Genomic DNA, 23,284 nt, shown 5'->3' with positions numbered 1-23,284 from the left:
TCAATTATCCGATATAGTATACGCTCTTGTAAAACCGAGGCATAATGTATGGGCGTAAAGCATTTAGCCCCGTTTTCGAAAACCGAGACTTTAAAGCCCTTGACCACCATACATATTCGATTATAACATTACATCAGGTCTCATTTAAGAATATAAAGTTTAATTAACTAAAACAAATAAGAAAATACTTTGTAAATCCTTATATGTCTGCATCCAAAGCTGCTGTTTTCATTATATTTTGTTCGGTTAAATGCTTTTTAGAAACGATGGATATATTTTTATTTGTTAAATAAGGCCTTTTACAAAATAGTTCTCATATCGATGTTCTTTTACAGCAAATAATTTCGACGATTGTGTGTTTTCAGTTTCATAGTTAATTGTTTCATTAGACGCAATACCAAAATGAACTTGCTGTGCGGAAAACGTCTAAACTGGAAATCCCTAACACATAAAACATTGGGGAGCTGTCCAAAGAGGATTTTACGACATGGCCTTAAAGTATTTGCATCGAGGTGATGTGACAATTATTAGCACATACTTGGTAGCAAAAAATAACGGTTTCTTAAACATACATGGACGTAAAATGCTGCGTACGATGTGACTATAGATGAGTTTAACGATAAGATGAGAACATGAAACCTTACCCTCCCATTTCTCCCATCCCCATCCAACAGTAAAGCACGTGGAATACAAGGGCACGTGCTCTTCAGCTTCCGGTAGACATATTGGCTGGATGTAGGGCGTGTACGTCACAGGTTTGTCAAGCTAAGGAAAACATTGGAACGACGTGTGATTGATGGGCCAAATTAATGTGCGTAAAGTGGCCTAATTATGTTTAACCCATTTATGCCTAGTGGACTCTCCCATCCTTCTAAATTTGATCAATTTATTTCCAAAATAAGGGATGCCTAGTATATATATTTCTATATTTAGAATTTTTAATACAGAAATTCATTTAAGCATCATGCGGCGTCTCATCTGGGTCTACGCTGTTTGCCAATGCCTTTTTCTAGACGCTAGGCATAAATGGGTTAATGATATCAAAGAATACGCATTATGACACAAACTGTTTACATACAATGACGGATGATAAGGTGGAAATAGTTTGATTTTTAAATTCAGCATTTGCTCTGTGATAGAGATATTCAAATTAGGTATGAACATTTTAGATTTTACGCACTTGTAAAATTGCGATGTCATTGCTTTCAAACCACACATGATTCTCATGTGACTGGACCTCCTTCACTGATATGACTTTTCGCGTCACTTCCGCTATTGCGCGGTTATTGGCTCCCAGCCACACCGTGAGATCCCCGGGCTGGTTTCGGTACTTCCTGGGGACAAAACAAAACGGCATTCGTTCATACTTGGCAAAATAGAATCAACTTCAATCAAGGCACTAAGATCCTAAATTCATATCAAGTCGATGTTTTTAGAAAACTGCGCAGGTCAATTTTGGTGCGAACATTTAATTAGGCCCTTTTTGCTAACATATTGGATATGATATAAAATCAAAAAGCATAACGGTTGTTTTAATTACAGAAAATCCTGGGTGCACTACGTATCTTAAATTGAATGGACGTTGAAGCAGGAACACCGTTAACACTATGTATTTTATTCATAATATAAAACAAAGTTATCAAATGTATTTTGAACATGCAAATGAGATAAAATGATGATGTCTGTAAATGTAGATTTTAGGAAATTAACTTGCGCAAATGATAGCGGTAATGCTGATCTTTGTGAGTGTATATTTTATGTAGTTACAATTATAATTGTGTTATGACGCTGAAGTCGCAGTTGCTTTTCATTAACATTTGTATAATTCAGTAAAATCGATTGAAACTAGTTTAATGTAATATACACATCGGCTAATGCGAAACATCAGTTTACACCCATGATCTATCAATCAACATGAGTCGTGTTCTGAGAAAACTGGGCTAAATGCATGTGCGTAAAGTGTCATTCCAGATTAGCCTTTGCAATTCGCACAGGCTTATCAGGGATGGCACTTTCCGCTTTTATGGTATTGTTAGTTTCAAGAAAGTCCCTTCTTACTGAAAATCCAGTTTAGACGGAAAGTGTAGTCCCTGATTAGCCTGTGCGGACTGCACAGGCTAATCTGGGACGACACTAAACGCACATGCATTATGCCCAGTTTTCTAAGACCGCAACTTACAAGTTTATTGAAAGATCTTTATCGTCCACCTACTCGACGCAGTGCGCAGCTGTCAACACAAACTCCGGGGTGATAAGAGACCCCCCGCAGAAGTAGCTCCCGAAGAAGTGCAGCGCCACCTGCCACGGCCAGGCCCCTGGAGCGGCGTCCTCTCCACCCACGATGAAACTCTGCGTGGTCACCTGCCGTTTACCGCATTCTGAACATACAACAACAATCAATGAACTGAGATGTGAAATTTGATGAGATTGATTTTCATCAACCAAATATATGCAATATGTATTGCAACTAGATGCTGGCGTTCAGTCGGAAGATAACCAATTTTAATAACGTGCTTTCTTTTTTGTCAGAATTCTGACTTGCAATCATAAAAAGATTAAATTTTAATGTACTTGTTGGTTTCAAATCAGTTCATTTTTTAATTATACCAAAATGACCGTCTGTAAAACTTTACCTCTCGGCTGACAATTTAATTTTACGGCTGTGTTGTATGGGCATGTAGACCTGCAACATAATCAATCTTCAGAGTTGGGAGCAATATGTGACTCGTTTTCTAATGATATGTTTTTTCATATTTTCGTATTTTAACATGTTACAAACTGTTTTATTTTTGTGTCATTTTCGCATACATCGATGGCTATTAAGAAGAATCAAGTCCCGTTTTCATATAAAACCAATTTTCGAGAAACATAAGTGCACACATAAATCATTTATTAAATTGGGGATATTAAAATTCTTAGATCACATGTTATTTGAGTTTTTTATTTACCGAAAAACACTATATTACAATCACTGAATTATACAGGTTTTCATAATTCATCATGACGTAAGCATGGATGATGTCATAATTACACTCACGTAAGCTCTACTGGACCTAGTACAGACGGTAGCGAAACCCCATGCGTCTGTTGCGTCATGTTTAGCAAAACAGCCAAATTCGAAACGATATCCGTCTTGTTGATGTACGATCTGAGAAACAATATCATCATATCTGATGCTTGAATTAAATGATGAACAACATCGCAATCTGAATTTAATTTTCTTCAATACTTATGTTGATTTAACGTTTTTTTTCTTTAGTTTTGTCGAATCAGCGTCTGGACAAGATTACGAAATAAATACTTATACAAAAGTGTGTAGATCTACTTTCTAAAAGTAATACATTACTTTTAAAATATTACACACAATAATACAGTTATAAAAAATCAAGTATAAATAATAATGAAACAAACGTTTGTTATGTTTTATTTATTTATTTTTTGTTATGTACCTTTTATTGTTCCGGTTTGCGTGTTTGTGCAATTGTTATTTTTCTATGAACACTTTTTAAAATTTTATGTAAGCAAGCATTTAGTTGCTGAAATTATTTCTAAAGACGATACATATTAATTACTAGTGCACTTATCCACTAACCCGTGTCCTAGCAGACGACAAGTGTGGTCACCGTATGAGTCATCCCACGTGTATGCGCACACCGGAAGTGACGTCTTGCGAATCGGAAGTTGCAACATTCCATACTTGTCACTAACTAAAGAATTACAATTTGTAAACCGACATCATTTACTAAGGCAAATTATTAATAAACATGAAAATTAAGTTTTACAGAAAAGTACTTTCTGAATGGAATTTGAGGCATGAGCAGAATGAAAAAAGATTTACGTAAACGTTGTAAGTTTTCATTTTTCAATTCGTTTCACAATTTAGCCGGTTGAAATTTTATTTGTAGCTATTACTGCAAAAACATTTAAGAAACCATTTCTGGACGTGAACTTAATAACAACATACTGCATTGGAATTCATCAAATGCATTCGGGCAATCTGGATTGCCATTACAGCGCAGGCTCAGATCTATACACGTCCTGTTCCGGTCTGCGCAGTTAAACTGGTTTTGTAAGCATGCGTCTGAAAATTGTCTAGCATTACAACAAATGAATGTCATCATACATTTTTATGGAATAATGATGCTTACTGTGTTACGATTATAAGTTATCGCCCACAATTATTTGTATCGCAAACTTAATGCGTTAAACTTTGATAATGAAGGAATTAATAATGCAGCTTCGAGATGATCTTTTTTTGCCGTTTATTACCCTATAATAACAGAAAATAAAAACGTGCATATGCAATATCAGAGCTCCAGATAAAGGTCGTATTTTCGTAATTACAAATTATTTTCAAGTCCGTTACGTTTTTTTTAAATCTTGTCGTACCATTAAGAATTACAAAATCAAGTTACGAATATTATTTTTACATCGGTTTGTATCGATTTTTATTGAGTTCTTTTCGCGTATTAAAGATCTTTTCGGTGCTTATATAAAATGGTTATCGGGTTTGTTTAACAAAGCGCATTTTTTGCAATAAAAGCGGCGAGTACAGTCTAGCTGTCAAAAAACAATGGCGGCGTCCAGAGAGCGTCCTAAAAAACTGCAAAGCGTGCAAAAACACGCTTTTAACATATTGTACGTAAAGTGTGCAGAAGTTGAATGTTAAGAAAGACATTATAGAAAAGATCTTATACGATGTTGTATGTTCAGTTGCCGAAACAATCGGAAAAGCTAAAAAAAAACGCGACACGACGGGTCCAAACTTAAACAAAAAAACATTGAACAAGTGGAAGGGACAATTCCCGTGGCCAATCGTTGAACTGATTGAAGGGGAGACCCGTTTTAATTGTGAAATATGTAAAAATTCATCGAAGGCATGCACTCTAAGCACAGTTTGGGCATATGAAGGTATTTGAAAAACAAAATTGTATAATACTGAATAGACACTATTGAACTCGTTTAAATTAAGTTGCTAGTATGTTTATTTTGATTTTTTGCATGAAAATAACCACAAAACTTAGTAGTAACGTTAAGAATAAAATTTTAGAGTTAAGAATTATTTTTGAAAATCTGGTAGTAACGTTAAGAATTTCACAAAACATTATGTGGAGCTCTGACTGCATATACACAGTTGTAAATATTATATGTTTTAAAATTGCTAAGCATTATATTATGGTGTTTTTAATGTATTGTGCATTAATTCTCAAGTGAAAATTCGAGCGAAATGCAGAACCATATTTTGTTCATACGATTCCTATGTTAGTTGAATGTAGCCTACCACAATTGATCTCGTCCCAACCATCTTCGCACTCGGCCTCCCCGTCACACAACCATTCGGACATGATACATGTACCGCTAGGGCATGCAACTTGACCATTGGTGCAACCTTCTGGAAAACCATAATCATTGAACATGAATAGCGAACGCAACCAATAGCACTGTAACACTCTGACACGTAATTTGAGTGTGAAAACGTTTGCCTTAAAATTTAACACAAAATAGGGTATTGTTTCACTAAAGATAACAGATGAAATTTAAAATTGACCACTCCGACTTTATGGGACTTTCCACTTGACATGTGTGTACCCGTTGGTAAAATATAGGTAATATAGGTAATGAAACATGAAATATTAAAGAAGCAAAGCAACTTTTTGCATTAAACAAAAACGGCATAATGCATGTACCAGGTGAGACTCAGCATCCGATAATTATCAATACATAAACAAAAAAAACACATGACATAAAAATAAACACGAAACTTGAAAGTCAGAGCGAACTCAACCACCACTAGTACATGACCCATTTACAGCTCTAATACGCAAACTAAATGTCAAATTGCCTGTCCTACAAAGATGTGACACTGCTTTTCTGAACACGAACCTCCGGACCTACACAACGTTACAACGGCATAATACCTGCACCACAACAGTGTGCAATCTGAAATAGGGTATTCCCGACATTGAACAAGACCATCCATAGGAAAAAGTCAAGTTTTCCCAGAACGCGGCCTATAGGTCGCTCGCCACTTACTGCAGTTCTCTTCATCGCTGCCGTCCGGACACTGGGTGGTGTTGTCACAACGCTGGTATGACTTGATACACATCCCCATGCGGCATTGGAACTGGTGCTCGTTACATGCTGCAACAGAGAGTGGTCAAAGGACGAGAGGATTCATTGTTTTCGTGCTTATTTATACTAATGATACGGACTAATACGGCCGAAACATGTTTAGCATTTAATAAATTAAAATAAACATAAGTGAAACGTATGTACGGTGCATTTAATAAGTGAATTTGGGGTCAACTATTTTAAGCATTCACTAACCTCAGAAACAAAACAACAAATGGTTTAATACATAAAAAACACTTCAAATGGGTTATCGTAGGTAAATATTTCAAAAGGTATCGTAAGAAAACGGACTTTATGTCACAGGCCCCGTGTAACCTTGTCCTCTGATTCAAACACATTCACACTAATACTTCATTACGCGTCTTTGCACGTAGCTAACATACCAACTTAAATATAAGTCTACAACGTGCTGTACATATCTTTCGGAAACGAAACTGTCAACAGACGTATTTAATTACTTTCAGACCGACAGATACAATATAAAGAAGTGAAACTCCAGCTGCTGGAGCAGTTATGCATTTCTATTATATACAATTTGTTGGTCCTTTATTTAAACAAACCAATATAATGTCACGTATAGAAAAGGACCACGCTTAAAGAAAATGTCTGATTAAAGTATATTTAATTTACAAAAAAGTTACCATGTACGGTCTTCTGCTTTAATTATATATTTTTAAGTTTATTTTTAATTTTACAAATTAAAAATTAAAGTAAATTGAACTCGCTAAAAATTTCTCAAAACGGATATATTAACGTGAATCGATGGTTTTAACTCTATGCTTACAGTTGGAATACAGTTGCAATATCCATCAAAAACCAGTAATTTAGTGAATAACAACAGAGAACAGTGAGTTGTGCAATTTACTAGTCTAGTATTCTCTATTCTCAAATGTAAACTTTGTCAAAACGTTTCTATAGATGGCGCTGGCCAACATCAATTTTTCTGCGCTTGCGTTTTAAACGGTTAACATAGAATTTACTGGTGCCTAATTGTATTTGTTGAGTGCATGTTATATCAGTTTGCATCCTTCAAGTTACTACACATTTATGTGTCTTGTTCTGTCAAAATTGGACATAATGCATGTGCGTAAAGTGTCATCCCAGATTAGCCTGTGCTGTCCGCACAGGCTAATCAGGGACGACACTTTCCGCCTGAACTTGTTTTTCGGCAAGGAGGGACTTCCTTGAAACTAAAAATACCATAAAAGAGGAAAGAGTCGTCCCTGATTAGCCTGTGCGAACTGCACAGGCTAATCTGGGACGACACTATACGCACTTCATTAAGCCAAATTTCTCAGAACAAGACACATTTAAACTTTATCTTCATAAGAAGAGTTCTCATTAAGGCGTCTGTCATTAAATTTTAGTTTGTGATGTTCCATCTCTAAATACTACTGCGACCAACGAAGACGCCGCAGCGTAATGGATATGGTGTCCGCCTTGCAATATGAAGGTCACGGGTTCGATTCAAACTGTTTGAGCGTTAACAAGATATCTCTTTAAGATACCAATAGGAGTCGAGCTTGTTTTTATAAGCCATAGGCTTTCGATGCAATCGAACTTAAATAAATAGGTTTAAACTCAATACGTACTGCAGTCCATTTCGTCCGACCAATCACCACAGTCATTCTGTCCATCGCACAGCAGGTTGCGGAGGACGCATTTCTGTATACTACCACATGAAAACTTGTCCGCTGGGCAATCTGTAAAACAACAAAGTGATGTACGTAAGGACTCATAGGAAAGAACATCTTTCGTATGTCAATACTTAGACCGGATGAAGTGTCATGTATTGAAAAGTGCAAAGTACATGTCAAGTTGCAATAAACTTTGCTTACATATGCAACTCATCGTGATATCACAACACTATAGGGACCAAATGATCATTTTTGATTGTACTCAGTTTAAGAAAAAACAAAAACAAATGCGAACGTTCGTTTATCAATGTCCTAAACATGTCATTGAATATGGATAAACATCTACAATGGTATTTCGATGTTTTTGGTTCTAAAATATATACATGTTTTAAATCTATAAATATTTGAACTAGACATATGTGTCTTTATATCGTTAATTACTTAGTAATGCAATTAAAATACATCTAATTTAATGCAAGGTTAAGTTTTATACATTCCTCCTTTTCATGTTTCGAATTATTAAATGCAATTTTCTATCAGAATTGTTCAACAATACAATACAGCTATCAATATTTTACCCACAATTCGCAGTTTTAATATATTCATTTTAATTTACAGCTACTTGTGATATGTGGAGTCTGAAAAATAATTATAACTATTACAACCAGCAACAATTACCACGGCTGTCATTTAGAAAAGTGTGTTGTTAGTGTTTGTAGGAATGTATATAAGTATTATAGCCGACGTGTTTACTAGTCTAGATTTTCGATTATATTATAATGTGTTCAAGATAAAAAAGAGGGAAAGTTTAATACTACATGTACATGTATGTATACTCGGATCTGTTGTTTTGAAACATGATTTATTAATAAAACTCCTGTACACGTAAGCACTCTAGTTTGGCTGTTATATTTGTTGACTTCAATCTCAATGTTTATTTATTACTTATTAATTTGATTAATTTCAATAAATCGGGACATAGTGTTTTATCTGTGTGCGACTGCACACATGTACTTACTGGCTGCAGGTTGCGGTGGGAGGGAGCAGTCAATGTCGGGATAGGACGAGCAGTCGTAAAACGCCTCCAGCTCGGTACAATGACTCCTCACGTCTGCAAACAATTGAGAATCGATCTGTCGAAACTGGGCATTATGCATGTGCGTTTTGCCTAAGTAAGTAAAAACCACTAAATTTATATAGAAAAATACCATAAGGTAATAAAGTGTTTGTTACGCTATGATTACCCGTAATATAGTTGTCAATACTAACCCTGATTTCGATAAGCGAAATTTTCACTTAATCACTAACATGTATTCTTAGCATAATGTATATTTATAACTGTTTAAGTATATTTATTAAAAAATTCCCTTAAAATGAATCACATGCATTAGTCTCTTATACTGAAACCAATTTCATTTATAATAGTCCATCCGTTTTGAGGACACATAAACTTGCATTTGTATACACTCTTTTACGTAAATCTACAAGGAAAATTGAGATTGCATGGACGGAAAATGTTGTCTAAATTTAGCCTGTGCAGTCCGCACAGGTTTATCACGGATGCCACTTTCCTTTTCAATAAAATTTTTCATTTGAAAGAAGTCTATTCTAAACAAAAATTCAGTTTAATGGGAAAGTGTCATCCCATCTAAGTCTGTTCAATTTTCACAGGCTTATCCGAGACGTCATTTTGCGCAAATACATTGAGCCAAGTTTTCATCAGCATTATTATCTCACCTTCACAGAATCTTCGACACGGTGGTACAATCTTGTTATTCACGCAAACTGGGATATGAAGACTGCAGACTAGAAACAGGACGTCGGCATGACAAGACATGTTCACGGTTGACCGAATCATCTCAAAAGACTCTAAAGCTGATGTTTGATTTTCACCAAAATGATTCGGGAACGCTGTCTTGTTAAAACCCAATGCTTTGCATTCTTCGACCTGAGTGGATTCGCACTTATCTGAAATAATACGTACAACAACAGTAACACATTCAACAACAAAAAGAACAACACAACACAACGTTAGCTTTCAAAAACAATAAACTTACAAGGTAATCATTTTAATAGTGTTTTTTAACCAAATTGAACTTGAAATATAAAGAAAACGTTGTTTTTTTCTGGTCCCGCCGAAAAAACGTTTTGAGTTACAGTGGTGACATCGTTTTATCTATAGGGCTGGGGCTGAGGCTGGGTTGTTTTCAACTGTATCGCCTCCAAGAACATGACTAAAAGGACTTGGCAATGTACCCAGGTGTCAGATAAGTAACATCGGATTTATAAATATTTTCCTTGAGACAATAAATAATTTTGTAATTAAGCCGCGCAAATATTGTCCCGCATTAATTCAACTAACCGTATAACCCCGCTTTTAAACGTTAAAGCCACAACGGAGAAATGTTCCGGAATCTGTCTCCGACATAGAGGTCATCGGATATAAATTCGCCGCATGCAAACGCAATGTTAAGATTCTAACCTGGTATTTGTGTAGTGACAGGGGCGGTTGTGGTACTCGGCAGGCCCACACAATCCGTATCTTGAAACGTTCCGCAGGACAATGGGTTGACAAAGTGGTCACCACATGTGGACACGGCCTCTGAAATTCATGTAAACATTCATGAATTTAACCCATTTATTCCTAGTGGACTCTCCCATCATTCTAAAATGGTTCAATTTATTTCCAAAACTAGCGATGTCTTGTATATTTATTTGTATATTTAGATTATTTCTTACAGAAATTCCTTTATGCAAACTACTTTAAGCAAACAGCGCAGACCCTGATGAGATGCTGTTTGCCAAGTCCTTTTTTCTCGACGCTAGGCATAAATGGGTTAATTTTGATAGCAATGTGTTACAGTTTGGTACAGGCGAAGTTATTTCTTAAGTTTGAAAATACCCGTTCCTTATTTGGTTTGAATAAGGAATGAGTGACTGAATCTTATTCATTTGCTGAAAACTGAGGTATTCATAAAAGGTAAGCCGACATGTTTCAGAAGAAATATTATGATTATAAAAACGCTTAAAATACCATTTTCATAGTTACATGGTACAGTTTTGTTCTCCAAGTTATTCCTATTGCTTGAACATGCCATATCCTTACAGTTGTATTTGGTCTAAATAATCAATACGCAATGGTTAATATTATCATGCTACAACACATAAAATTTGCTATTAATAAGGTCATGTAATAAAACATATTTAGGAGGAATATTATAATATAAACACACATAAACAATATTATATAGTCATTTGATACATGTTGGTTCATTCCAAATTCACACAGCTTGCAATAAGCAGTTCCGAATGCGGTTTACAAAAGTTTATGTTGAGTTGATAACATAAGGTACGGAGACACAACTCATAAATATTAGCTCCATAAATTTCGTCATCTTTCACAAACTGCATTCAATACTGCTTAAAAATAGACCGACTGTAAATTCAAATACACTTAAATTATCCGAGAATATCTTACAGTGCATGTTTCGGGAATTTATAATAAAATCACAGTTGTTCAACAATTACATACATTGAGCTAAAGTGAACACCATGCTTACTGCATGTGCGTTAAGTGTAGTCCGCGCAGGCTAATCAGATACAAACTTTCCGCTTTTATCGATTATTCCGTTCAAAAATTAATTCTTAAACGAAAAGCCAATCTAGGCGTAAAGTGTCTTCCCATTGAGACTGTGCGGACTGCACAGGCTAATCAAGGGCAATATTTTACGCATATGCATTAAGAACGGAGATCCCAAAGCGCCGCTCTTTTATAAAACGCTGAGCATAATTTCTTTAGTATTTTACCAAACATAATGGTAGAATGATCTTTACGAGTTATCCAATATAACAAGTTATTTTCTAAACATAGAAGAACATAATTGGTTACCATTGCACAAACTTGCACAGGGAAATGCAAGTTTTCCAGTGCTTGGGTCACACTTTGGGAAGTAGAGCGAACACAGGTACGTCAGCGTCGCCTCCCTGCATACCTGGCTGATGACGTCACGCGCCACTACGTTGAATGACGTTGCTGCTGCGGTGGCGTTGTATTGGTAGACAAAGTTGGGAAACGTTGTACTCGTGAAACCGCGAGAGCGACATTCGGTAAAGGAAACTTGCTCACATAATTCTAAAGGAAAGGAAAAACTAGTAAACACAGATCAGCGTCAAATGATATTAAATCAATAATTATTTCCGTAGCCCAAGGCACGTGAAGTCCTCTCGCTTTGACGGAACGAACCCCATATGTGATAGGTCGACATATTCTTACAACTATTAAACGGGTATGTAATTAAAAAGTGTATACAGGCATTTGAGTTGTTTGCGCGTGAATGAATGAATTAAATTTCGGCTGAACTGAAAAAAATGTATATTTTGTTTTCACATACTAATTAACAAAAACGTATTTTTCGCAAAGAGCTAACGGTCAACTTCCTGTAATCAAATAACATCCCATCATGACTGAGGCAATAATAGTTCGGTGGCATCAAAAACTCGGACGAGCGAGCGCAATAGCAAATAAAATTAAAAATATTTGATTTCCTTTTCGATAATGCAGACGAGATAGAAGAATTGTCAAATAAAAATATCTCGGCAATGCGTACACTCGACTTGTTTTCATAGTTGGGACCTGTACTGAGAAAACATAGGTTAATTCATGTGCATGCATTGTCATTCCATATAACCCTGCACAGAACGAACAAAATAATCAGGTACAACAGCTTTCGAATTTATAAAATGTTTCGTACTAGCGAATTTCAACTTAAGCCTTCTGCAAAGGGTTTTATAGAATGTCACTTTAGGAACATGCATTAGGCCCAGTTTTCACAAAGCGTCATGTTGTCACTGATTGATACAAAATAAGTGCATAGTATAACCCCGCAACTGACAGTGTCGTCAGCTTTGATAACTGGGGTCTTCTTATCTTCATACAGGTTACCCGACAACCCACAGCCAGTGTCCCTGTGATAAGGGGCTTAAATGCATGTGAGTAAAGTGTTGTCCCTGATTAGCCTGTGTAGTTCGCACAGGCTTATCAGGGACGACACTTTCCGCCAACACTGCATTTTTACAAAATAGACACTCTGTAAACGAAAAATACTAACAAGCGGAAGTGTCGTCCCTTATAAGCCTGTGCGGATTGCACAGGCTAATCTGGGACGACATTCTACGTCCATGCCTTAAACCCCTTTTAACATAGCACGGCTCATATAGGTACCAGGTTGTTTGAGACCAACTAGAGTAAAATGACATTTTCTGTTTTGATACTGCAATTTTTTACGGCTAACCATTTTGATGTTTATTTTTCACGACCTTCATTCACAAATCATATTTTCAAATATGTAGAAACAAAGTCTCATGCATTATACTATTAAGCTCTCTGTGTTTGATTATGCCATTCGAACGGACTATTCACGGATCATTTACTGTTAAAAGTATGATTTGTTATCGTTTTGATATTAACAGTACCTAAACTATGTTCTGAATGTAAACTTACCAGGTAAAATTGTGATCGTCACGTTGTCACTCGAGGATTGAAGCTTCGAATCAGTCACTGTCAGTTCAAACACGAAATCCCCGGCACTTAAATTGGACACCTTGGCAACTGGAGATTTGTCGTTACTTAGGACAACGTTTGACGACATAGGAAATACCAAACGCCATTTGTAGGATACGATAGCACGATCGTCGCTACTGTTGCTGCCGTTTAAAGCCAGTGAATCTAAAGGAAGTTGAATCGTAACGTTTGGTCCGGCATCGGCGTTTGGTGGAAAATCCGGTGCTGAAAACAGAAAGCTATGTGTATAAAAAAAACAATTTTATATTTCGACTTGGGAACAATGTATGAGCACATAGACATATGTTTGTGTATAATATATTGAATCCTAGAGGCTAAGGGTATTCTTCTTATATTTGAGAAACCTTGACTTATACACATCTTAAAATCCGATTCCTATAATTTATTCTTAGCTCTTGCTAGAAAGGCAATATGTGCCCTTAACTAAGCTGCTGCTGAGTAGACAACGTATAATGTCAGAGATACCCCGTGTGAAACTTGAACTTTTGATCTCCCTGTCTGTAAGCGAAAACCATCACCACTATGACAAGGAGACGGTACCAGGCCTGTACCAAGGCCATGGGCCCAGGGGCCCGGCCGCCCCCCCCCCCCAGCTGGCTGTCGAAGTATGATTTTTTTAATAATCGGCCCACTGCAATTTTTTCTCTCGTGCAAGGGCCCACAGTACACTTTCCCTCAAAACAAAAGAGCAGCTATGTTTTATTGTCCCTGATAAACAAGGGGATTAACGCTCGCCAATCGAGATAAGCCTCTAGGCAATGTTTTCTTATCGCCTTGTACACACATCCCCGATCAGTCCCCCATTGTGATAATGAATGCTTCATCTATCGATGGTTGATGTAACATGTATTTTGATGCGTGCAGCGAATGGAAGTAACTGCTACAGGAGTTCGTAGACTATGGTCTGATAATTGCTGACGCAAGTTTTTTTCCTTCTGTGAGAAGGCCCTAGACGTATTTTTCCCTCTTTAATGTTTAATTGTGTTGTTTTTTTTACCTTTTATTGGGAATTTTTAGATCCTAATATATACTTTTTGCATTGAGAATAGGGCCCTGAATTTGAACCGGAACAAAAATACTGACAACGGTATTAAAAGTGAGTATTTATTATTTTTGAAAGGCAATCACTGAAAAAGACTATGATGAGATAGTTTAACATGTTTGTTTAAAAGAAAAACAGATTCATAAATTTGCCGAGCAACAGATAAGAATCTGGCAGAATTCAGGATTTAAAATAATTGAGTACCGAGAATTGAGTAATATCAACCTATTAATGGCTCATTGGTAAAAAAAAATGAAAATTGAAACAACAAATCGATCTCATTATATAAGTTAACCTGATCCAGTGTAGAAAAATATTGTATAATTAAATTATCTCTTTCCTTGAATTTGTTTGAAAACAGTAAAATATGTTAAATTGATTATTTAAGACTTTCATTATTTCCCCCCAAAATTAGGCGTTTCGCGCAATTTTTTTTCCCTCAAAAATGGCAAGGTCTTTCCCAAAAAATCAGATTTAAAAAAACCTGTGACGTTATTGATTTGTGAAAAAAATGGTGGAAGCAATACGAGAGTTGATGTGTATAATCGTCAGTTTAAACCTGTAAGTTTCGGAAATCTAAAGCTTTTAATACTGTTGTGAATTCACACCAATGTTTAAAGCTTAAGACTTCCGTCATGTGCTGATATACTTGTTATATTCCATTAATTAATATCACGAAATACGTTTTTTATAAGCATTAAAATTCACCTTGCAAAGTGCCAAATAAAAAAAAGAATATATATAGGGAGGAAGGACTCCTCCAAAACCCTCCCCGGTTGGGCCCCCCCCCCCCCCCTGTTAAAAAATCCTGGGTACGGCCCTGCGGTACATATTTTTGACGTGATTGCAACGCTAACAAAATATGCAACTAAATAACCCAAAATTCCACCGAACATTTCCTTCAATTTAATGTTTGAATGCATTCTACTTATACTGGAACTGACAACTAATAAAACAATAAACGAAAACCTACATAGTATTACGTTAAAAAGAATGTTGATCTCTATTGCGTACCTTCTGTTGTTGGTTGTGGAGTAGTGACCGTTGACGTTGTACTAGTTGTTAAAGTAGACGCCGGGGAAATAGTGGTTGATGTCATCGTAGAAATAAGTGACGTTATGGTCGATGTCGATGACATAGAAACCGAGGATGTTACCGTTGTTGGTGTTTGCAATGATGAATAGGATGATGTTGTCATTGTTGTTGGTAACGGCGTCGATGATTCAGATGGTGATAATGATGATGAGTTAGAATATATTGTTGATGCTGTTGTGGATGCAACTGGATCTGTAAACGATGATTGTATTATGTCCGTGGATATTGAATATGCTGACGATGTTAACGATGTATGGGTCGGCGTAATAGTTGACGATACCGACATTGTAGTAGAACGTATTACTGTAGTCGTAGTTGCCGCTGTTGTTGACAAGGATGACGATGGCGTGGATAGCACAGTGGATGATGCATCGACAGCTGAATAAAGTAGTTTCAGTAAAATATGTGTTTAAAAATCGGATTAACGACATCGATATTTTTGCTGGTCTCATCTAAAGCGGCCAATGAACCCGATTTAAGAAAATGACTCGCATTTTAAAAATGAATGGAATTATTGTGTACAGGATAACATTTCAATAATTATGGAATAATAATGTATAGGCACACCCCAGCTACACAAAACGTAATTGAGTTAACAAATAAAATATGTTTTACAGGGATAACCTGATATCGACTCTTACAGTATCAAGCTGGTTTTATAAATGGTTGTTTTAATTTGTATTTAAGAAGACAGACGGTAATCTAATACCATGAAATATAATATTGTATTTACATCTTGTGAACTCCTTTTCTGAATCATCATAATGTGTGGATAACCTAGTAAATTTATATGTGATGACAAATGGAGTTTGTATATAACAATTTGAGTGATATATCCAATCATGTTATATTAATACATTTGCTATGTATGTCGCCTCCCTTGATTGTAATAATTCTTTAAATTATAAAGTTTGCTTAAGAACATTTGATAACATTGTAGGGATCGTTATCATACTCTTTTAACAAAATCATTGACCGAATCTTTAATCATTTGAAACATTGCACTGTTGGACTCACCTTTCAAGGTAATGGAGCCATTGATGACAGGAAGTGACGTCAAATTGATTGACTGCTTGATGTGCCTTTCCACCAAGGTCGCGTACTCGGCGGAAGTATCTGCTACCGCTCTGTAGCGACTGTTGCTGATGATCCGGAAATCAACTATGACGCTGCCTGACCTTAAACGTGATGTACTTTCTATGAGCCGCGCTATTTTAAACTGGTTTAATGCATGTGCGTTAAGCAATCCGCACAAGCCTATACATGACGACACATTCCGCTGTAAATGTATTTTTCGATTAAAAGATAGCGAAGTTTTAGTTTAGGCGGACAGTGTCGTCCTTGATAAGCCTGCGCGGACTGCACAGATACTTGACGCACATGCATTAAGCTCCGTTTTCCCAGATCCAGGCTCATATGGATCGTCATGCGTCGCCTATCCACAGGATGCTCCGTAACATGATGTAATGTTATAAATAGATTGCGAACCCGGGTGGTAGAGGTGTAGGAATAAGTACCCGGGTGGTAGAGGTGTAGGAATATGTTATAACATGGTTATAAACAAACATTTAGGATAGGTTTTGTTTACCACAAAAACATTATATATGAACTACACGTACGTTTCACGTTTCATGACGACAAATACACAATAGACTAAATAACAATTACAAAGTGTGCATGTGTCCAGGATGGGAAGGTAAATTGCGGGTTGTTTTTAATAGATATGATTTCATTTGTATCGATCCATTTCTTCGTATGTAAATGTAAGACTTGAATCACATTCAGACGCGAAACAAACAACAACCTGTTATGATATGCCGAACGAATACGATCTAAACATCGCATATCAATATTAACCCATATACACTAACAGTAATGCATGCGAAATGGTTTGTTTTTATGAACATGTCAGGAGTATTTATTTAATAAATCGACAAATCGACGCTGCAACCGTATGCCATTTGCTGCTAATTTGCTGTTAATATTTAAATTAATATTCGAAAAAGAGTTTTTTGAAACATGGTATTGTAATTTATACAATATTTTGCATTAATTAAACACGTTTATTGCTATTGTTGGTGAAAAAAAATCCGTTAAATGCACTGATGCATTTGGTTTAACAATGCTTGACTACTCATAAATCTGAAACGTTCCAGTAGTTCGTTTAAAATTACAGCTATTGAAACTTAATAACAGTGCACTCGCAAACAAATTATTTTCATTAAAAAAACACAAGTCTTAAAATGTTCAAAGAACGTAAATTTGTGACACTTTTACTGATAAATAGAATTTCAAAAAATCTTGGTCTTAATTATATGTTATAACAAAATAGGTGAGTTAATACAAAATAAAACCTACCTGAACCCGATGACTTCCGTCCGTTCGTACGCGTCTCTAAACGAACTGTTTTTCAAGAGTATATCCATCTGTAATACAAAATGATCATCGCCATGCGAACATTTGTTCTGATCCCATATTTTTTCTACACTAATTGAAATAAGAATTAATAGATCAAAACGTATTCAGTTTTTTATGTCAATATAAGATTTTGTGAATACTTAATTTGACGAAATACGGAACAACCTACGTTACCCAGCCTCGTCGCTGCATAATCACTTGGACTTATCATAATTAATTCGTCCGTCGTAATTTTATCCAAAATAAAAACGAGGTTACATTGCATGGCATGAAGTTATGATCATGCGTCCAAAAAAGCTACGAGCTCTGTTTCTCATCATTTTAGGTAACCCACAAAAAATGTGCATAAAGATAGTTTTGTAGGACCCACCTCGGCAGTGAAATTTGCGGTCGTTTCCTGGTAAATCAGTGACTTCCGGTCCGATAGATCCTCCATCCAGGTCCGGTTGATAGCTAGCTTCCCTTCAAGCACGAGCAGCTCTGCGTTCCGGAAACAGAGAAGGCGTCGATAATAACATTTTAAGCCAAAATTTTCATGACACTAGTTTTCGATAAAATATTCACACACGGCGACAGTTTAATTCAATTCCTTATTACGTGCGTATGTTGTTGGATTAAAGTATTCAGTTAGTTATTTACAATGACAGTCGGTGAAAATAAGAATCTTATTCATAATATTTACGCGTATATAATACATGATGTGGAGCAAAGGAATGTGCAAAAGAAGAAGACGAAGAAAGCAGCAGCAGCAGCAGCAGCAGCAGAAGAAGAAGAAGAAGAAGAAGAAGAAGAAGAAGAAGAAGAAGAAGAAGAAGAAGAAGAGTGAGAAGAAGAAGAAGAGTGAGAAGAAACTGAAAACAAACAAAGAGGAAGTATATTTTCTTAAAGATAGCGAATGAAGAAATCGAATGCGACCAAGATCTTTGCATACAATTATTTAATAAATATGCGACGGTTTGTGTTTCCCGTATTGCAATCTCAATGTCTGCGGTGGGTCAATTATTGTTGCCACCTGTTAACATATGCGGCTTAATTTCAAATATTATGAAGATAATATTTTACAATATTCAAATATTGGAATATTTTGTATGAAACATAGAATTGAATAGTCGAGTCTTAATATCTCATGTCCTTAATTTGAATATATATGACACAATTTGCACATAATTATTCCTTTAGAGAGGTGTTTATGTCTATGTGGCGTATTTAGTCTCGAATCGGCTTGTAATAATCCCCACTACACTGAAATGTTACGGAATAAACTTTCTTTTTGCTTGGAAGAAGGCGTGGACATATTTTTTCTTCCAAATTGAAATGGCATGGATTGTTGGTGTGTTTTAGTTAAAGTATGAAATATGTAGGTTCTTAATATATAAATTACATCACTACGCGTGTCATGTTTCAATTTGGACGTTTTTGACTGTATTCGATATTATACTTTTTTGCAAAACATATTAAAACATATAAAACGCTGTAAATAAACCCTAGTATAAAAGTTCAGAAGAAGGACAAAAAGTAAACGAAACTGCAGTTATTTGTATACAATTGTCTGCTGTACAGTAGGTCACTGCTTCATGTAAAGAAGACATTGTAAACTGATGGGAAACCCCGATGAATATGTGCATATTCGTTAATAATACAAATGGACACAATTTTGTTCTGTAAGAATTAACATCGAACTACTTCATTATAAGGTTCATTGAAGTAAAACATATTTCATTGATCATCTCATGTAAATATTGTTAATTTATTTTTCATTATTCCACACGTTCATTTTTTTATTATTTCGTTTGACGAGAATAAACTGTTGATATGTTACTATTTTAGACTCATTTGCTTTAAATTCACTATAATAAAGATTTTTGAGGGGACTATTCTCCTTATTCCCAAACAGTTGTGACTGATTCTACAATAAAAGCATACAAAACACAAACATCAAGGCTACGTTTAACTGACGTGTAATTAAAGTGAATTTTCAATCACTTAAAATGGATCAAAGAAAGATTAAAAAATGTGAAACTGATTACAATATTTCCATTCCTTAATAATAGTTGTTTTGATGCTGTAATGTTTAAATAGGATATTACATAATTATGGATCATGATTTTAATAGCAACGTCGTCTCGTAACAGCAATTTTTATTAGCCTTGATTAAGCCGACTTCAAAAAGCCACTACATATCATTTTCATTTGAAATGAATAATTTTGATTGCGTAAAGTAGGGGCATTTTACATTTTTATATGTGAATATATTCGCAATGTTTACCTTTGTTAATAATAAACAAAATATTGATATAAGTTCCTTTCATTTAAAGGAAGATAACAAATGTGAAACTGTTAACAAAAGTTAAAGTTAAAAATAGTTTATTTGATGCTGAAATGTTTGAATATGATGATAATTATGCAGCATTATTTTAATAGCAACGCCGTCGCTTAATGGCATTTTTAGCTAGCATCGTTGCAGCTAAATTTCTAAATCAATACATAACATCTTCATTTGAAAAGAATAATTGTGATTGCGTAAAGAAGCGGCATTTCATACCGAACCTTTTCACACATCCACCGCAAATACGCGTATTATAAACCACAAGTCAAGCGTGATTAACACTTGAAGAAATCGTGCTTTTATCATGTAAATTAGTGGTGATACAATCTTAATACCTTTATGGAATGTATTAAACCTCGCTCGATATTAAATAGGCAAAACGTTCTTAAATGTATTTGTTCGGGCAATAATATACAATATAAGGTTTGTATCTGATGCATATTGATATTATTCGTCATTTGCATTTGTTCAGATAAAGATCACATTCAAGATCTTCCTAATGGCATGTGATACTAATTATATTTACTCGTAGTTTTATAAGCCCTACTCAGGGTACACGGGACTTAATGCTTGTGCGGTGCGCACAGGCTTATCGGGGATGGTCATTTCCGATTGAAATAGACTTTCGTTTTAAAATAAACAAGTTCATAAAAGCGGAAAGTGTCGTCCCTGATGAGCACGGTTTATCTGGGACGACACTTTTCGCACATGCATTAAGCTCGGTGTTTCTTGAGTCATGCAAATATGATTTACTCTGTCACCAACTGCATTGGCTTAGTACTCTTTTATTACCTTAAAGTTTTGATATAGTTCTAATAAGCCATGTAAAAGTCATAAACTAATATAATAAAAATGTGAAAAAATAATTTCATAATAATTACAATGTCTGATCTTATAAAACTAAGTGACATCAACGTTCGTAAGTGCAGATATACACGATAGCATTGACAATCACACCTTTGATTCCTAAAGCTATATTGTATAGGTGCATTGCAATCTGATAGCATATGACGTCGTAAGAGATCGCCCTGTAACTAGGGGGAATGTACCACAGTGGTCGCTGAGTAATTAGTACGAAAACATGCGTATATGCAAATGTTTAGATTACGTGTACAAGAAGGCACGTTTAAGAGCTTTTAGAATCAATTTACATAACTCTCAACGATTGCTTCTTAACAATAATTCGTATCATTCTGTCTGCGTGCACATCTGATGATCACTCTGTACATAGCGTGTATACATAATCAGTAATTAATCAAGTTCGTTTTAGTTAGCGAACGATGCTGTACATTACTGTTTGTCATTCATACAGTAAATGTTAAACTTCTCAATTCTTCAAGCACCTTAACGTGAGTTTTAAGTTATGTTTGGATTGGCATTCGAAACCATTGCGTGAATGCTGTCTTGCAAAAAATTAATAACTCCTTGATTTCGTTTTATGCATTTGTTTAATGTCAGCCAATCTTTCCAAGCATGTGTATTTAATTAAGGGCTATTTGTCAGAGATATCTATGTTGCCCTGTTTAAAAAAATATCAGTAGATTATTTTACCAATCTAAAATTATTGTAAATATACAGCATGCATCAATAGCATAACTAATAATGCTAATTTAGACGATAAAGCATCAATCATACAAATTTATTCTTTGTTTGTCATATCAAGAACGCAATCGTTAACAGGCTAGCCGAGGACGACACTTTTCGCCAAAACTTGAATTGATTTTTGCCCAAAGAGACCTTCCTTTGAACGAATAAATATGATAACATCGGGAAAGTGTCGTCCCTGATAAGCTTGTGCGGATTGAACAGACAAATCGGGACGACACTTTACGCACATGCAGTACGCCCCGTTTTCCCAGAACGAGGCGCATACTTATTATAAGACCACAAACGTTAAGGGTTATACTTACGCGGTGACGTCGTGGTGGGTCCATCTTTATCCGAACCTGAAAAGATTACACTTATCAGCAATGCTTACCACGGACATGTTTTAATCAAAATCTGGTTCAGTTGCTGAATTCTAAAAATTCTTAACATTGTAAAATTAAGTATGAATATTGAATGTAAATATTTTCGCCTGTGTGTATATCAATAAAAAGCCATAGGGAACAAAAAAACTGTTTGCATTGTTACTTCCGGTATTAGTATTGATCTTTTTGTTACACATGAATCTAATTCGAGACATATTATAACGAAACAACAAAAAAAAAACTTTACGATCTAGTCCTCAACATTCAGCAATGTTCGTAATTATTGAATTTCTTTGTTCTTTCAATTTAATTGTTTCTAATGTTTGAAAATTACTTGCTGTACGAATTGTTTTTACTGTTGTGATCTAAGTAGTTGAAATATTCGCTTTCTTAATAAATAAACAAAAGATAACCTTTATACAAAGTGTATTCAGAAACACTTTAACTTGGCATGCAATACGTCTATAGGAACGGTTAACAAAATTTCAACTAAACAGACCAACGTCTAAATGTAAAGTTGTATTATGCGTACCTGCCTGTAAGAAAGTGTTGGGCTATTCTATTCTGTTAAGATTTTAATCGCTATTTCAATAAATGGTCAATATCCCCCAGTTCCACAGATCCCAAGTTAAATTTTCGCCAGGAAAACCAAACATTACGACACAATATCCATATATTACAAAGCATTACATTAAACACTTCTTTATATTAAATATCGTTGCAAGAAGTTCAAAGTAATATTATAGAAATTAAGGAACTTGAAAGCTAATAGAAGAGCGTTTCGAAATACAAAATATGACAGATTGTCACACATATAGGTCTGCGTTTTGCGCATGTCCACTATGTCAGAACTTCGACTGTTCCATGGTATCACGTTAACAATGCTGTTTTATGGATTAAGAACGTGCTAGATGTTAACTTTGAAGAATCACATCATATCGTAGGAAATAACACCGAAAACTCCCCGTTGGGTGAGGGATTGCATGCCTTAAGACCCTCTCAACTACAAAGGCTTACATGTCCCTATAGAAAATACACCTCACTGGATAGTAGTATAACCAATCTCGTATAACACCCTTCAGC

The 23,284-nt window shown here is 35.5% G+C and overlaps 1 protein-coding gene across 1 annotated transcript in view; it reads right to left on the bottom strand.

The window, feature by feature from the left end:
* The window catches only part of LOC127839977 (uncharacterized), a 53,201-nt gene that overhangs the window by 21,149 nt on the left and 8,768 nt on the right, over positions 1-23,284 (bottom strand). The window contains exons 3-22 of the mRNA XM_052368367.1: positions 22,142-22,177; positions 18,276-18,385; positions 17,846-17,913; positions 16,505-16,665; positions 15,407-15,865; positions 13,270-13,554; positions 11,659-11,901; positions 10,252-10,371; positions 9,507-9,737; positions 8,788-8,880; positions 7,725-7,835; positions 6,034-6,141; positions 5,282-5,392; positions 3,965-4,081; positions 3,593-3,707; positions 3,038-3,148; positions 2,634-2,683; positions 2,213-2,378; positions 1,181-1,334; positions 645-765 (exon numbers count right to left, since the gene is read on the bottom strand). Coding sequence (XP_052224327.1) covers positions 645-765; positions 1,181-1,334; positions 2,213-2,378; positions 2,634-2,683; positions 3,038-3,148; positions 3,593-3,707; positions 3,965-4,081; positions 5,282-5,392; positions 6,034-6,141; positions 7,725-7,835; positions 8,788-8,880; positions 9,507-9,737; positions 10,252-10,371; positions 11,659-11,901; positions 13,270-13,554; positions 15,407-15,865; positions 16,505-16,665; positions 17,846-17,913; positions 18,276-18,385; positions 22,142-22,177 — 2,970 coding nt within the window. The remainder of the gene's footprint in view (positions 1-644; positions 766-1,180; positions 1,335-2,212; positions 2,379-2,633; positions 2,684-3,037; positions 3,149-3,592; positions 3,708-3,964; positions 4,082-5,281; positions 5,393-6,033; positions 6,142-7,724; positions 7,836-8,787; positions 8,881-9,506; positions 9,738-10,251; positions 10,372-11,658; positions 11,902-13,269; positions 13,555-15,406; positions 15,866-16,504; positions 16,666-17,845; positions 17,914-18,275; positions 18,386-22,141; positions 22,178-23,284) is intronic.

The sequence above is a fragment of the Dreissena polymorpha genome, chromosome 7 (assembly GCF_020536995.1).
Source record: "Dreissena polymorpha isolate Duluth1 chromosome 7, UMN_Dpol_1.0, whole genome shotgun sequence".
NCBI classification, from domain to species: Eukaryota; Metazoa; Mollusca; class Bivalvia; order Myida; family Dreissenidae; genus Dreissena; species Dreissena polymorpha.
The sequence above is the reverse complement of the archived record's forward strand: the minus strand, read 5'-3'. Positions and strand labels throughout refer to the sequence as shown.